This window comes from Hakea prostrata, chromosome 10, assembly GCF_041222555.1.
Source record: "Hakea prostrata isolate BN-2017 chromosome 10, UWA_Hpros_2, whole genome shotgun sequence".
NCBI classification, from domain to species: domain Eukaryota; kingdom Viridiplantae; phylum Streptophyta; class Magnoliopsida; order Proteales; family Proteaceae; genus Hakea; species Hakea prostrata.
In genome coordinates, this window is record NC_142609.1 from 38797374 (window position 1) to 38815313 (window position 17940).

At 37.1% G+C, this 17940-nt stretch overlaps 1 protein-coding gene across 1 annotated transcript; it reads right to left on the reverse strand.

Annotated features, from left to right (window-relative positions):
* Window positions 1–829: 829 nt before the first annotated feature.
* On the reverse strand, window positions 830–16559 carry LOC149002829 (Zinc finger C-x8-C-x5-C-x3-H type family protein). Its single transcript, XM_089137089.1, has 7 exons — window positions 15921–16559; window positions 15380–15552; window positions 15074–15127; window positions 8549–8665; window positions 8097–8408; window positions 1605–1880; window positions 830–1528 (listed from the first exon to the last, which is right to left on the reverse strand). Exons 1-7 carry the CDS (start codon window positions 15991–15993, stop codon window positions 1187–1189), a joined length of 1347 nt encoding a protein of 448 aa, XP_088993215.1. The 5' UTR covers window positions 15994–16559; the 3' UTR covers window positions 830–1186.
* Between the last annotated feature and the right edge of the window lie 1381 nt (window positions 16560–17940).

Below are 17940 nucleotides of genomic sequence, written 5' to 3' on the forward strand. Positions count from 1 at the left end.
AGGCTATAAAACAGCACTATACTACTACTCCTACGTTTTCAAAAAGCAGGGCTTCAGAGTTGGGATTTTTCTTTTGGGTAGTAAGTAATTTTATTCTGGGCGAGCAAGAGGGGAGGCTGAACACAACTTGAGCAACCATGACGGCAACACGGCCCTTCTTTCAGACCCAGTAACTGATAGAATCATCTTGACTAGGTTATCTGCAACAAGATTAGACTTTCTAGATACGTATCTAGGGATGAAACCCACAAATTTAGAAGCAACATTCTCTATCTTCCACAATTGGAGGAAGAGCAACAGGGGTTGAGGGTTGGGGACGATTCACCGGCAATGGCCTTGATGAGCAGTTGACAATCCGATTCGATCGTCACAAAATTGATACCATTTCAAAAGCATCAATGAAGTCCTGTGCTCATTGCCATTGCTTCCTCCTTTGGGTGCTGAATTTTAGTTTTTGGATTCACAAAGCATACTGAGGGCAGCCAAGTGGTGTGCGCTCGCAATTCAGGCCATGGTTCCTATTTTATGCAGGCAGTCCAGATTCAGGATCAGGAGTAGGCTTCCCTGGGGTAACAGTTTCAGACTTACACACAGGAGTCTTAACTCCAGATCTTCCTTGGACTTGCAGCAGACCCAACTGTGTAATCACCTGCTAAAGATCATCTCCAAATTCAAACAATTCATTTTGTCCATATTCTCAATGCAACTGCACCTATCTGGTATGCACTTACGTTAAATTGCACTAACCATTAACCGTAGATGGAACCACTATACATGGTAAGCTTCCTCATCTCTCAACATTCCATGAGAAGTAACTAAACAAAAGATGGAACCACTAAACACAACAAGCTTCCTCATCTTTCAGCATTCCATTACAAACAGTTACAGATTCTCGCGGTGACAAATAAACATCATCTGTGGGAGAGTAAATATTTAGCAAAAGGAGAAAAATACAAATTTCACCTGCTTTTTATTTCACCACCCAAAAAAAGCAATCTGAGCCTCCCTGCTCCCACCACATGAATCTCCAAATACCGTAGCCCACTCCACAGAATTGCAGGTGAAAAGTGGGGGAGAGGAGGCACATCTGCGAAAATTTTCCTTCAGGAGGAAGGAAGCACCTGGAAAAGAAGAAAAGAAAAGGGAAAACAAAAACAATGAAAGAAGGGGATTGGGGGAAAAAGGTTCAATCAGATTGGTCATGCTGGGGCTCTGAAGAAGATGAATTGTGTGTTGGGGAGTTCTCCTGAGGTGGGTCTTCTGGAGCTTTCAAATCTGAATTCTGATTTTTGGTGTTCGTAGCCTCTGATTTTGTGATCCGGTCAGTCAACCTCAATGACTTGGATGGAGAACTTTCAGTTGAACGAATAACTGGTGAGTTTCTTTGGTATGGAAACAGAGATTGATCTGGTATGGATAGAGCAGGCAGGCTCATGCTGTAGTATCCTGTCAAAGGGTGATCATATTTGCAAGTTGAACCATACTTGCAGATTCCATACATACTGTAGTAGGTGCAAACAGCCTGGCCCTACAAGTGAAAAAACTTAAAAGTAAATCAAGAGAAAGAGGTTAATTAATGAGACTGAAAGGGCATAGGCACCTACAGGTCTAAGTGGAAGGCCATAGGGACCAATGGTACTTGTAGCCAATGGAGCAATCCTCTCTTTTGGATGATTGTACTTGCAAGTGGATCCAAATTTGCAGCTTCCAGTCTTCATGTAATATTGGCATTCTGGCTGGTCGGGTCTCTCAGGGAAGTGTGAGACAGATGTTGATAATAAGTGCATCTGCCCGCTGGAACCTGACTCAAGCTGAGGCTTATTGTTGAAAACCAAATTTGACCCAAGAACGTTGGTAGATGGCACAGGGCTCATGGTTCCCTGATTGGCAAACAGAAAAATAAATTAGATATTGCCTCACATCAGTAGAACCAATAATGGTTTGAACATCAAACCAGTTCACATATTGTACAAGGACTTGGACCCAACTGAGTTCACAACAACCACCTAGGAGATCTGCAAATCCTCGCACTAGCCAAGAAAAGGATTAGACAGGTAAGACCGTAAGTCATTGACTGAAAGGATTCCAGGCATAGCATATTATATGGGACAACAAATCCGGCGCATAAAAACCATTCATCTGCATTACAAAAACATATTATGGTTGATAGCTATCATATAGTTGACAGAGGCTTTTAAATGCCCCCTATATGGAGATGCGATTTAATCCATATCGAAGGAGTTAAAAGAACTACAGGCTGACCTAAGATAACCTTAAGAGACATGGCGAGAAAGGATATGCATGGGTTAGGCCTTGTATCTAGAATGACATCAAATGGAGCTGATTGGAAGGCAAGACTTCATGCAGCCAACCGCATTTAGTTGGGACAAGGCTTCTTCTTGTTTTTGTACATATCATTTAGCTTGAACTTTATACTGTTGCATCATTCTAACACCTATCACATAAATAGGAACAAAATAGATACTAAAGAGTTCTCTAAAATTAGTGATGCAGCATTAGGTCCTCTGGACTTTTCAGTGCATCCATTTGATCTGTTGCAAAGTAAATCATGATTCAGCTTAAATCAGAGCTTAGAAGTTGTCAAACTTCAAAAGGTTGCAATTTAGAGGAGTCCATCTGGCATCAGGAAAAAGAAGAGAAGGAAGTCCAAACTCATGGAAGTTGTCTATCAAATGGGAGGTTTTTAAGTTTAATAAATGCTAATATATTTGAGAGGAAAGACATAGAAAGATGCTGCAGTGTATGCATGTGAGATTTTGGTTGCTAGACGAACCCCCATTTTAGTTTCTATATTTTTCCATTTTTTGCTTCACCATTGATAAGTATCACATCAGATACTTCTAATGAAGTTTGCATCATCTATTCCTTAAACTTATCAGGTGTTAAAAGGCTTCTAGGTACATACTTCCATCTTTAATAACTTAAGATTACCCTGGAAAAATAACACAGACTAAAAATGGTACCACACGGCACACTCCAATAAATAGCAAATCACAATTTCCATCTTTGCAAGTTTTCAACTGGTTAAACTACTTCAAAAAGGGATCGTGTAACCAGATCTGACAAGATTAGTATCGGAATCTAGAATACAGCATTCTTTTACACAGAAAGAAGTTGAGAAGAAGGTGCTAATAAAAAACTACGTAGACAAGTTAAAAAAATGATAATAATAATAATTTCCACAGAAGCATTAATAGTTCATTTAATAGCTCATGGATATTTATATCAATCATTATATAATTATAATATGATACAAAACATTCACCATCAGAACAAACAAAGCCGGAAGAAAGAAGTTATATTTTATTGGAATGTTGTCCCCCTTAAATTTGGGGTTCTAGGAGGCTGGCCTATTATGTACTGTTTCTCTCTTTAATAAAGACCTTATCGATCACCCTTCCCCCCTCCCCCCGCATATACACAAAATAAATAAATAATGAACAAATAAAAGCTAAATAGGAAGAAATTCCAGTAAGGAGACAAAAATTAAAAGACTGACAGGTTGTTAGTGCCCTGGGGTGAGAAAGAGAGTGAGAGGGGAGTCACCATAACTAACAGAAGTGGGTTATAGATAGATAAGGAGAGGGGAGGAAGGATACCCAATATTTTCTGTAAGAGTTTGGGCAGCCTTTGGCTGAGGCCACCATTGGGTGTAGGGTTAACCGGTAGTCTGGTACCATCAAACCAGTGTTATCTTTCTTATTTTCTTATCAAAGTGTTCATCCATATTACTTTAGTAATTAGATCTTGTTATTTCTTGTATTTGATTCGCAGGTTCCACACAAAGGTAAAAACAGAGTGGAATCAAATGAACCACTTCAAATGGGGGTGCCCAAGAAACGCAAAGTGAACGACACTCTAGTAGCCAAAGTGAAAAAAAAACCCACCTACTGGTGCAACACCAGAAATTTAAGTAAGATTCTTTCCCAAATCTGAAGGAAAAGAAATTTATTACAAGAATAAGTGGGAGAAAATCAAATAAAAAGTCACATCATTTTGTTTGGGCAGGCTCACAAGAACAAATATAAGTACATTATGAACCCAAGGACAAATGTAAGAAAGAAAAAGTACAATAAGGAACAGACCTAATCCTGAACCAGAAAAACCTACAAGAGGGCAGCTTCAAGTTACAAAATATGCAAATCCTGAGAGAAACTTCCATGACTGGAAAAGACATCAAGCCTGATCTACTCTTGTTCACTTGATTAAGCTTTTAAATATGTCAAAGAACATGAACAAGACAACAGAGTACAGGTTAAATCATGGGTAGACAGGATGATTTTAAATAAAACCTGCAAGTAAATAATCTGTGTATCTAGAGCTGACCTCCTAGACAAACTCTTTTAAATTCTGGATTTCAAGTGAAATATTTGCTGCTTTATTCCCTTTGGTTTTGTTAAATTGAATTGTCATTGCTTCAATCATTTTTCCACACTTGAATGTCTCATCAATTCTTCACCCCAGATATGATTTGATAATAGTAGTAAGCACCAATTTTTGGCCTATTTGGCTGATCGATGCAGGGTTTGGGCCAAATGGAATGCTATATATATTTTAAAATTATTGGATGCAACCTGAACCACCATGTTGGGAATGTTGTCGTAGAGGCTACGAGTTTTGCATGGACACTTTCGGGTAGGGGAGAGGAATGAGTGGACCTCAATCCTAGACTTTGTGGTAACTTACGAACTATCCATTGAGAAAACTTACTTCAAAGAAAGAGGAACACTCAATTATCTAAAAAAGTGGCACTCTGTCAGTTGCATAGATTTCTTGGAGAACTTGTGTAAAGATTGTAGCGCTTAGATAAGGGTCCAATGACATGTACCATTCTTGAGACCTGATCCAAGCTCAAATGGAATCATTGACACCCACAAGTAGGCTCAAGAGTCCAGATGAGTTCAGATCAGGTCCCGTGGAGAGTCCGTCTCCTTGGACATAATCCATATTCAAGATTTTATGGTTATTCTTGGGAAGAGTGTACCACCCAACATAGGCTAGTGGTTTTGGATAAGTGCATCAGTGAGTAGAAGCGTAGGAGGAAGTCCCTAGGCACATACACTGAAAATGTGGTCAAACAAGGAAAGTTGAACTTTCAGGGAGACACTGATGTGATCTGGAACAAGAAGATAACTTGTAATATGAGAGTTGCCAAAGAAATTCGACAGAAAGCAAAGGGTAAGCATCAGGCCCTTAGGGAGACTGGGGGGTTGATAATGAAGTTCACACAACCATGAAGATGCAAAAAAGAAAACCTTAAGGCGGGCAACAACCAAAAGAAATAAAAGACAAAGAAGGTATAGTATTGCCAAAAACAAGGCTAAGAAGATGATAGGGAGGCTATTCCGGCTTCACGACTTAAGTTAGGTGGAATTTACATTATCATACCAATTAATTAAACGATCTTTGTACTTAGTCTAGAGAACTCCAGTTTTAGGCCCATAGAATAGGTCCACTGCCCATGACCACATAAACCTATGGGGCAATGGCCCAACAGCCATGTCTATCAACCCTAGGTAGATTCCAAAGGAAAACAGATAAATTTAGTGCTGGATCTGCATCATGCAAAAAGGATGGTTAAGATTTTTCTTTTTAAGTAAGAAGACATTTAAGATTTTGCGAAGTTGGCGAGGTTAGGGTTTTGATACACGGTCTCTCTTTTAGATTATGGATTTAGCGGGTATACAAGAAATGGGCAATGATAGATTGTTTCAATTACACCAGTTAGAAATAGGTTTCTTGAAGTTAGGGTTTTGGGTAGTTGTGCTTACCAAGGAGCAGGGTTCCAATGGTTAGATGGGGTTGTAACTTAGATCAAGTAAGCAGGTAGGTGTAGGGTGTATATTGTTTAAAACTTGGAGGGCTCTAATGGTTAGATGGGGCAGAACTTTATGTAGCCTCAAAATGAATGAAGAACAGTAATAGGATCTCAAGTAGAACCAGCTAGAAGTTGGGGAAAATATGGTTAGGGGTAAACCCAAAATCAAATTTTGGTCTTAAGAGTTTTTATAATCTAATGGGTCAGGGTTTGGGTTTTTCATTAGTGATGGTGAAGAATTTAAACTTTGCATGTGGAATAAGATGGTTAAGATGTTTTACCCGGAGAAGGGATCCTTGCAAATACTCATTGAATGAAATGGCTAGTGTTGAGATGGCATTATCTTGAACAGGGTACTGAGATGTCAAATGAACTCAAGTTTGATGTGTACGTATGAAATAATGTCATAAGAAATTGTTTCCCATTTGAAACATATAAGATGGGTACAAGTCTACTTCTTGAAAGGTTTCCGGGTAATTTGTTGGGATAGCCAGGAACATAAGTTGTAGTGGTTTAATTGAGGTAAAATTTGAATGAAGTGTACCCTATAATGGGTAGATTAAGCAAAATCTGAAAAGGAATTGGGATTTTTTTACGAGATTGACCTGAAGAAAAGGGGGCAGTGGTTTGGGTCTTGATGGAAATCACATGCAGCAAAGGCGAATCTAGTGGAGGGACTGATATGTAGGACTTGCAGAGTGAATTCCATTGGATTTTAATGGTTATTTTGGACTGGAGGTGGGCTTTAATGGATACAGTTTAGGAAAAATGAAAATTTTGAAAAAAGGGAAATAGGGTTTGGGAAGTTAGAATGTCAGAAGAACTAAGAATTTCAGATTAAAACTTACTGTTGTCCAAGAACAGCCACTGGAACGATTGGACTGATACTTGAACTTGCAGCTCAAGGAACTTGAGGAAATCGACAGAGGGGGATTAGGATTAGTAAGACTAACTTGAAAGAAGCAATGCTCAAAATAAAACTTTCATCAACCAAATCCAAGGCTCAACTGAGTAATTACATTAATATACATAGCCACATTGACTGACATCACAATAAAAAAAGAAGGAGAATTCAATTAGAACCTTCACGCAGATAGTAACTTTAAATTTCCTAACAGAATTACAACTTCTAATAATGGTGAGATAAAACAAATATAAGGCTAATCCAAATTTAAAAATAACCTAACCTATTACCCATGAATTTGTGTTGTTGATGTAGGGAGGAACCCCAATGCCCAAGGCTGTTTTTAAGCAGCCAAACTGCATCAATTTAGATTAGAAAATAACGTCTGGCGGAAAATTTAAAATTTCAAGAATTGGATGTAAAATCTTGGATCTTAAATAGTAATTTGATGTGTACTGTTGATAAGATGAAGAGGATGATGTGTATACACAGTGGGATGAATTTTGGAGGATTTCAAAACAAAATAGAAAAGAAAAAGTTAGGATTCAGGATATTCAAAGGATTTGAAGATGAAATGGGGATGGAGATGATTCAACTTTTAGTTAAGTGATGAAAAGTGGTTGAATGGCTGGGAAGAAAACTTGATCTTCGAAGAACTTCCAAGAAAAGGAGAAGAAAAGAAAATAACTTTTTTGTTTTTCTTTTTGTTGGGGTGGGGAGGTGGGAGAAGAAGAGGTCAGAGGTCACACAACCATGTAGTGTCATTGTACCTCTCAAGTAGCAATAAACAAAGCTATAAATTATGAATCATCATTTCATAGGCCCAATGGAGCAATTACATATGTATTGACATGAAATTTAAACAAAAGCTAGGACTAAAAATAGAGGCTAGGACTCAAATTAGAACTAGCACAACTGTTCACAAATACTATTCAAAAGCACAGTAACTTTAGAATTCCTATTGGAATTACAACTAAAAAATAATAGGCTTAAGCAAAAATAATAGCATTATCCCAACTATTTCGGTCAAGGACCTGAGGGTTATGTCATTGCATAATATCGGTAAACTGTGTGGACAAAGAAGAGACCAGTTTCAAATGCATGCTTACAGTCTGCAACATATCTAAAATAACTGACTTTCTACAAAGACAAAAAAAATAAGAGGTTGCAAATGAAATCAAACATTGTGCATATAGGTAGGAAAAGGCAACATGCAGAGAGAGAAAGGTCCATGACGAACGTTACAGCCAAGTGGCATTTCAGAAACATTTTGATTGGAAGACGAGTTTATATTAATATAAAGATTCCAAGTTAATAAATAACCAGCTAAATTGAAGAGGGGAAGCTACTGACCGTATACGTATTCCAGCCTTGCTGTGCAGAAATGATGCCTTGCGAAGGAGAAAGAACTACAGGCATGTAGGTCTGAGGACCTTGCATGCGTGGACCAGATATGTATGGTGCTCGTGGTACAGACCATGCTGGAAGCCCTCCTACATAAGGAAGGCCTGATGGAGGAGCCATTGATGAACCTGTAGATCCATAGGTTGCAGGCCCAGTTACAGGTAACACAGCTCCAAGTGCAGGCTGAGGATGATGAAACTTGCAAGCCATTCCAAATTTACAAGCCCCAGTTCGCATGTAATATGGACATGATTTCTCTTCCTACAAGAGATTAGTAGTCATTAACCGGTACAATGATGCAACAATATAAACCAGTCAATTACATAAATTTGGACAATGGGATGCAAGCACTAACTTAACCAGTGAAAGAAATACAGGGAAATTTGAAGGAAAGCAGGTACCTGACGCATAGGTAGACCTAAAACATTCAAAGGGACCTGTCCTGCATCATGTCTATCACGTGGGTGGTGATATTTGCATGTTGCCCCAAATTTGCAAGTTCCTGTCTTCAGGAAATACTGCAATACACAGAGAAAAGCAAAGAACCATACATTACAAAGACTGTATTTCCGTAAAGCATAAGTTCTGGTATAAAAATCCACATACAACAAAGTAGCTTAAGACTTCCATGCACTCAATCTTCAGTTGTGATGCAGCTTGACTTCTAAACCATCCTCAAATGTAGAGATATAATAGCACCATTTGGCATAGGATAGTGTATGGAAGACTAAAAATCATTGGCATGGTATAGGATGTTATAGTTTTAGTTATTCCTTTTTTCAAGTCATGTTTTAACTTTGAACTTGTAATGAATGTTTAAAGTATCACATATTTGTCGCATATCAGATGGGTGATTTTAAGATACTCTTTTTTCTTTTCCTTTTTTTTTTTTTTGGGGGGGGGGGGGGGGAGGGGTGTTATTGTATCGGATCATTGATATGTATCAACAGATGCAAAGTTGCATGAAAATGATCAAATATAAGCAAAATATAATAGATATAGCAATGAATAGTCATTTAAGATAAATGTGTTAAACAATGTTTTCTGTCAGTTATCAAAGATGTTTTCTGATATCATGAATAGTGTCAGGGAGGTTCAAAGCCATATGTGTTTTTTCTTTTCTTTTCTCTCTTTTTTATTTATTTTTATTTTATTTTTTATGTTTCTATGTTTTGTTTGCTTTTCATGGGATCAGATTTATGAAAGAAACACCCCCTAAACAGGTTTCCAGCTAAGAACACCTATAACTTTCAAAATATCAACATCTCATTATACTTTTGACTAACAGAAAGCAATATAAGCTTCTCTGGTTGCATACCTAGTATGATTGATGTCACCTTAAGTTTCTATTAGATCTTAACAGACAATGCATTGATTGGAAATCTAGAAGCATATTATACTATCTACTAATTAAATGGTTTGCAAGTTTGATAACTTTCCCACCTTATAGTATATGGTGATGTTTAGTGCTTTATTACCTACCATGTGATTGGACTAGGATGGATCAATGGGATTAAGTTATGCTTGATACATGTTGATATGCAACGCCAAATTTCAGAAATTTTCATTTTTGTTCAAATTGCTCGATATGTGTTGGCCAATACATGTCTACAACAATATATTGTTTAAAATTTTTCAGATGTTTGATAAAAAAAACTTGTCATCTCAATGTGTTGACTGTAATGCTTGTATCAAATCATATTGTATCGCACCGTATCAATCAAAGAAGTGGGATACAAAGGATAGTAGGATACACCTTGAATTTTAAAATAACAGAGACATGTTGGCATGTACTGTCTTAATGGCTTGCGATACTGAGACATGTTGGGGTATATTTTTTTTATTCTCAACCAATACCATAAACTCTGGTTGTGATTCCAACCTAGCTTCTAAAGTTAATAATTACATAAAAGATAATCTTTTTTTTTGGGTCCTAGTTGGAGTTTGAAAGCTATGTGACGTAGCCTTAGGTTCAATGGGATCAACTAGGAGCTAGTTAACCAGGATCATTAATGAACAGGTTGGTTCAAATGGGTCAAAGTTAGGGTCTGCCTAGGATGGTTGGGAATAAGAGTTGAGAATCTTGAGATGGTTGGATCTATGAAGGTTTTGAGAATTCCCACTTCTTGAATTGAGTTCTCCTGAGCAGACATGTTTGTATAGACCAAATTCTTGATTTAGGTTCTCTTCAGCAGAGATGGTTGGGGTTTGGCATTGACTTAGAGGTGATAGTAAAAGATTGTTAGCATGTCATTAGCTAGATGCTAGTAAGTTTGTCAAGAAATTTTGGAGATGGGATGATTTTAAGAAATGGTGGGAAATCTGGTTTCAGGACAAATTATGAGTTGAGTTAAGCTCAATGGCAAGGAAATCCCTTGATGTAACCTAGGGTTTGGGTTAGATCTTCCAAGACCCTCTTTAATAAATAAGAAGCAGCACAGATTTGGACTAATAATAAGATAGTGTTTCTTTATGGGATGGTTTGGGTACTACCCTATGGGATGATTTGGGTAATACATTGGAGTGGCTGGATGCTTAAGGATAACCACTGGGATGGTTTTGTTGAAGAAAAAGGACATGTATTGTATATCTTGGTTTTAGGAAGGTAAGGGATTGGAGAAACCAAGGTTTGTAGGGAAAAGGGATGGAATGCTCTAAGACTGACAGGAAAAGGGAGGGAATATCCTAGGGTTAACAAAATCGGTATGGGTAGGGTCTAGGGTGTTTAGCAATCAGAAGGATGGGATAGATCTGGATAATTTAGGGTTTTGAGATACCCAAAATTATCTGGAAAGGAAAAAGGACCTGTAGTAGGGGAAAGAAGGGGAAGTAGAAGTTTGTGGTTTGGTATAGGGTGGACTCGAACTTCAAAGATGATATTTCTTCCTTCTTTTCTTTCTTTCTTCTTTCGTTTCTTTTTCCCCTCTCATTTCTTTTATTTTATTTTATTTTTCTTCTGTTTTTCTTTCTCGTAATTCTGCCGCAAGGCTCAAGAAAATAAAAGAAAATAGAGATTCTAAAAGAAACAGAAAGGGTAGAGAGGGGTTGCTGCAAGATCCAAGAAGTGGTGGAATTGCAGAAATTCTGTAATGCAGAAAACTTGCACAAAGAACACTCTCAGCCCAGGCCACAAAGGTTTCCTCTCCCACGGCCCAAGCCTCTAATTTATTCATAATTCCAACCTGTTTCATTCAATAATAAGAGGGCTATTTATAGCCTTACAACCTTAGACTCAACTTGAACTCTAGTTAACAAACTTGGACTTTAACTAATTAATTAGACTTGGAGTCTAACTAGGGAATCCACATGGGATTAACTCCCTTTACAACTCAATACTAATTAAAAGGAATCTCCCAACAACTTCACAAAATTAAATAGGTAATTCTCCGGAAGGAATCTTTTAAAATTAGATTCCAACTTGGACTCTTGAGTAGACTAAGACTCTATCACAACTCACAAAATAATAAACCAAATAAAAAAAAAGGTAAATCCATAACCCTTGGATAGAGAGGATTCCAACCCGATTCCTTTTGAGCCCTAAAAGGGCTGGAAATGACCAAATACCCCTAGGATATTCTCCCAGCCTTAGAGTGGGCCTTTTAGGTCTGGGTGTTGGAGCCCAACTATAGGGGGTCCAACCCTGGTTACATCATCCCTATTTACAGAAAAATGAATAGAGATTGAATATTAAAAGAGAGATTCAATTAGAACTTTTTGAGTACTTTCCCAATGCAAGGAGTCAACTAATTCCACACCAATGTCCCAATGTTTAGAAGGCACACAAAACCAAGCTCTCACAATGGAGTAAGAAGGCAGCAGCAGCTAAAGCAATTTTCTAAATCAGATTCACATTCAAAATATGCCCCTATTAGAACCTTATAAAAAAGACTTAAAACTGAACCCTTAAAAGAAAGGCATATAACCCAATCCGTAACTTATTAGTTAACTTAAATTGACTAGGAAACTGAACTAGATCCAAAATTGGAGTGGATTTATAAAATCCCAGTCCAGGCCCACTAAAACACTAACCATTCATTCCAAAAAAACACCAACTAGCAGTAACAATTACTTGCAACTTAAACTCAAACACATGAAAACTGTTCAATTGAACTGATCCAAAGCAACTTAAATCCAATCCCTCACATTAATTTCTCCACCCATCATTCTGCTCCCATACAATGAGTCAACAACAACAACAACCACCCATAACCTTGTCCCAACTCAATGGGGCTGTGGATCCTTACAAGGTTAAAAAGAGAGATAAGAGAAGTAACAATACTAAATTTAAGCATATATGAAGGTAATGGAGACAAGGTCAACATAGTATGCCAAGAATATCACTTTATATGGGATCAACCACATGGGTCCTAGTCTCCTAGACAGCTCATCAGCACTCATATAGGCCTCTAGTCCTAGTGCATGCATATCCTTTGTTACTACTTTAATAGTCAATTTAGACCTACCCCTACCTCTCTTAGCTCCATCTAGTCGAATCTAATCACTCTACCTTACAGGAGCCTCCAGGGCTTTATTTGGACATGCACATACCACCTCAAGCAGCACTCTCTTAGCTTGTTCTGAATTTGTGCAATAACCAAGTCAGAGCTAATAAGAACATTCCTTACTCTATCTCTCCTAAGTCTTGCCAAACAATTAAACATCCTCCTTAGCATCCTTATCTCTACTACACTTATTTTGTCTATATCGCTTCTCTTGGTTGCCCAACATTCTGCCCCATGGGTATAGCCATCTCATAACTCTCTTATAGAATTTTCTTTCGAGTCCAATAGGCATACGTTTGTCAGATAACACGCCCCAATTACCTCTTTGCTTCAACCATCCTACCTTAATCCTATGAGAAACATCATCATCTATGTCATCCTCACTATTAATGGAAGAGCCCAAGTACCTAAAACAATTACTTTATGGTATCTCTCGATCCTCAAGTCTCACTACTTCATTGCTTCTCACAATGTGACTAAAGTTACACATCACATACTCAGTTTCTTTTCTACTTATCTTAAAATCATTGATTCCACAAGTGATCTCTATAGCTCCAACTAGCATTAATCCGTTCTATTGTCATATAAACTAGAACAATATCAGTAGCAAATAGCATACACCAAAGTACCTTGTGTTGTATGTGACTAGTAAGATCATCCATCACGAATGCAAACAAATACGAGCTTAGAGCAGACCCTAGGTGTAGCTCAATTCCAATCATGAATTGCTTATTTTTCCATTCTACAGTTCTAACATTCATCACTGTGTCCTTATAGATGTCTTAAGCTATATCCACGTAATTACTTGAGCTCCTTCTCTTCCTTAAAATATGCAAAATGAATTCTCTAGGGACTCTATGATATGTTTTTTCTAAGAAGGATCATATGGAGGTTCTTTTGTGGGCCCTAAAGATTTCCATACGCCTCCTTAGCAGGTAAATAGCTTCAGTTGTCAATCTTCTTAGCATAAATACGAATTGGTTCTTTACTTCTTTATATAGCAATTTCTCTTCTTAGGTGAGCTTCAATGACTTTTTCCCATAGTTTCATGATATGGCTCATAAGTTTGATACCTCTATTATTTTATTTTATTTTATTTTATTTTATTATTATTTTTTTCAGACTCAGAGTTGGATGCACCCACTACAGGGACAATGTCAGAGACCAGCGGTTCAAGAATCCAGGACAACATGCTGGATGATGGCATCATCAAAACCGTTCTCTTTTTATTTTTCTGGGTAAAGACATCAGACTCAATTCTTTATTCAAAAATAGAGGCTATAGAAATAAATCTGTAGGGAAAATTAGGGAACCAGCTCCATCATAAATAAGCAAAAACATCCCAGAACGATGATCAAATTCTGGACGTCCTAAAAAATAATTCAGACTGCCTCAATCACCTATTAAACACACAAGTGGAGTGAATAAAAAATATTAAAAACTGATATCATTTTTTTAGAACATCATAGAATATGCTCCTCACACATATAGCCAGGATATTTCAGGAAATGAATCATAAGCATCGCTGCCAGAGCATAGAAAGGAATGAGAATGCAATAAAATAGAATCTTTCTCACACTTGGAAGATTATGTCTAGGTAAAATGGGATATCATGTGATGACACAAATGCCCCAATATGACTCACCCAACATATAGGATATCATAATTCGTTTGATTCTAGTTTCTTTTTGCCCAAAACTGTAGCTTCCTCCAGACAAAAATGAACTAAACATTGTTCTGATGGTCTATTACTTTTCTATGGGAGGGGAACACATTTATGTGCCATCAGTGAAAATTTCAGAGCACTTGAATGCTTTAAGCTTAAAAGTTCTACCCTGGACAGTAATAACATTCTGCATTTACAAGCCAATTCAACATAAACAACCATAGTGGTTCAGCCAGGACAAGTAAGAGGGGTTCAACCATATAGTCTGTTTCTATTTTAAATAATAAATTATTACATTATGACCTAGCAAGGTGAACTAAAGGGAAGGGAAGTGAAATTTTCAAACTTCAGAAAGCAAATTTTCTGATCTTTACCCATGTTACGTTTCTTTTCGTATACATTTTCCTTTGGTTTAAAAAGTGAAATGAAATTATGATAAAATATATCTTAGATAAGTTTGGAAAGAAATTTAAGTAATGTACAGTCAAATGGGATAACAATCACAAAAGCCTCTCTTTAAAGATTGAAAATTTGTCTTCCCTTTAATCTCCATTGCAACTACAGGTAGCTTAACTAAAAGTAGCCTATATTAACTCTTGTAAGGAACTTAGCTTCTATTACAAGTTCTGAGCTATATATTTAAGTGCAAAATATTATGAGGATAAAATGGCATATAGCCAAAGGACAGAACCAATCATAAGATCAGAACAAAAGATCCGGTAGGCAGTAAATACTCACAGTTAGTGTAAAACAAATACCTGGCAATCAGGTTGTCCAACTCTTTCAGGGAGTTCACCTTTCTGTTGAGCAACCTGTAGAAACAGCAGGGCTAAAATTGGTTGGAAGATTTAAATTACTTTTAGAAAGAGAGGCAAAATTTCAGCAAGTTCAAATGGATGATCACTTGCACATCTCGCAACTTAAAGCATTCTACCATTAAATGCAACTTTCTAAAGTAAATAACTGCTCACCAGCTTTAATTCAACAATGAGTACAGAAATAAGAGAAGCTCTTAAGGAATATTTTAAATAGAGACACTTAGCAAAACAAGACAGTGTTCATACATGCCCAGTATAAGCAGGATGGTTAAACCGGCAATTGTTTCCATATCCACATAACCCGGTCTTCAAGTAATATGTGCAGTCAGGTTCACCAGGACGATCTGGATAAGGGCTCGAGTATGCAGCAACTCCCTCTTGATTATCATTAGTCTGAATTTTCAAGCGCCACATGGCTTCTGCAGATAATGTACAATCACCACAGTTGAAGTATTCAGTACCATATACAATGCACAAATTAACTAATCATCAAGTAATAAAAAGCAGAAAGTCATGCAAAATATCAGCCCAAATCAAACAGAACATGCAACTGGCATTCAACCATTTCGGCATCAGAAGCATATACTAAAGATGCATTGCAGCAATAATCCATAATACAAAACAGATAAAGTACATCCAAGGCAATTAAGACATCGGAATTTCATTCCCAACAAGAGATCAACCAAAATAGAGCAACATAAAGCTTCCCTATAATGGAGAATACCATAATTCAAGAAGGTTTAATCAGATTTCCAAACAAATAAGAAAGAAATCGAGATCAATTTACCTTCCATGTTATCAACCGAGGTATTAGACGAAGCCTGTACACCATTGTCCTGAACCTGCCAACTATCCGGCATCGATGAAATTTTATTCCCAAACCTAAACCCTCACTCCTCGATCGCCAATCAAACGATTACCCGCCAAATTCCCTTTCAGAAGAAGATCATAAATACTCCTCCCCTTAACATGAAAAAACAATTAAAAGGGGGAAAAAATCCTCAAATCTAAAATTTCTCCTGTTAGTACAGCATTCAAACAGTTCGAACCGAGATACAGTTACCTCCCCTTGATCAACCCCTCACTTCATCAACATTTCCAAAAAGAAAAAAACACAAATAAGAAACTCGATTCCGACCAAAAAAAAAAGAAACCCACCAATTCAATCCCAACAAAGAACTAAATTGACAGGTGGAATCAAAAACTAACTACAAATTAAGATCGCTCCTCGCTTTCTCGAATCGAGAGGAACTGAAACTACAAACAATTGATATGCCTGTCTCTATTTCCACTTTATTTCGGATTCAAAGTTGAGAAAATTGCAATCTTTTTTCTTTTTTCTGTCTCTTTATTAATGTGATGAGAGAACAGGACCAGAATATGAAAAGGGTTCCCTTTTCTCTTCTTATTCTTCTTTGCTTTTTCATTTTCCTACCTCAGTCTTGGATATAACTGTACGTATCAAATAATTAAATAAAAAATTATTTCCTTCATTAATCTAATTATTTAAATAAAATTATTTAAAGGACTTAAGAGTTGCAGTTTTTCTTTTCTTCTAATATAAATTAAGAGTTAAAATAATTATAATCAATAAATAAAAAGCGACGTAAATGCGCGCAAAACCGCTCAGGGGCAAGCTGTGGGCCGTAGGATTCTTGAAACAGTGGGGTCCATGTGGTATCGATGCGTCGATCCTTCGTTCCCGTCTCACTCTGTGTATTGTTGTGGGACCCACTCAGCATTCCCCTCCGAGTGTGGATTTGCACCGGCGATTAATGCGCCGCGGTCTCTCAAGCACTCCTTCCCTACCGCTCGTGCCCGGAAGACGTGGAGAAGACGAGAACGACCCTCCTGTCCTCAGAAAATTACAAGGTTACCCCTATACTTTCCTTAAAAATCCATGTTTTTTAGTCTTGAGAAAATGACCAAAGTACCCCTGAACTTCCTTATATTTCTTGAAAGTAGAGAATAGTAAAAGAATAACTATTATATTATTAAGTACTATAAGAAAAAGAGAAACTTTTTGTCATCATAATTAATGTAAGCGCATATTCTAATCAATCTACACCATTCAATTTGTGGGTCCCACAGAAGCTTGGACTTACTGACCCCTGAGAGAGACTTTAAAAGGCAGGGAAAGAAATTTCAGTTTCGCCCCCTGGCGAAACGAAACCAGGGGGCGAAACGATATTTACCAGATATCGCCGAGAAATCGGCGATATCTGGCGATATATCGCGAGATATCGCGATATTTCGCGATATTTCGCGATATTTCGAAAAAAATTATTTTTTTTATTTTTTGTGTGTGTGATTTTTATACTATTTCTTGCACTTTTTAGGCGATTTTCTCGCGATTGTATCACAATCTTACCAATTTTATCACAATGATTCAAGACTCAATAGTTAATGTATTAAATGTAATTTGGAATAAAATCTATATAGAATAACTTATAAATAGAAAAACTTTTTATAGCAAAATTATCAAGATTAATGAGCAATCTTACCAACTATATTCTAGTGATCTAGTTCTCAAAAGTCAACATGCCAAATGGGGTTAGGGAAGAATATATACATGAAATAATTTATGGAAACAATTTACATTATGAAGATATTTTGTAATAGAATCGGCGTTAATCTTTCCAACAATGTCCGAATGATTTAAGCTTTGAGAAGGGTAACACATTAAATGTGGCTAGGCAGGAGATTTAAATGGAAATATTTATTAAGAAATAATTTAAATTATCAAAGTCAACATGCCAAATGTGATTAGGGAAGAGTGTATACATGAAATAATTTATGGAAACAAT

Excerpts from the sequence above, each read along its gene's own strand:
- LOC149002829 (XM_089137089.1), bottom strand. The coding sequence starts at position 15,993 with ATGCCGGATAGTTGGCAGGTTCAGGACAATGGTGTACAGGCTTCGTCT. Across the intron at positions 15,128-15,379 it reads ATCCTGCTTATACTGGGCAT|GTTGCTCAACAGAAAGGTGA; the intron begins GTATGAACACTG and ends CTGTTTCTACAG. Across the intron at positions 1,529-1,604 it reads ATGGCCTTCCACTTAGACCT|GGCCAGGCTGTTTGCACCTA; the intron begins GTAGGTGCCTAT and ends TTTCACTTGTAG.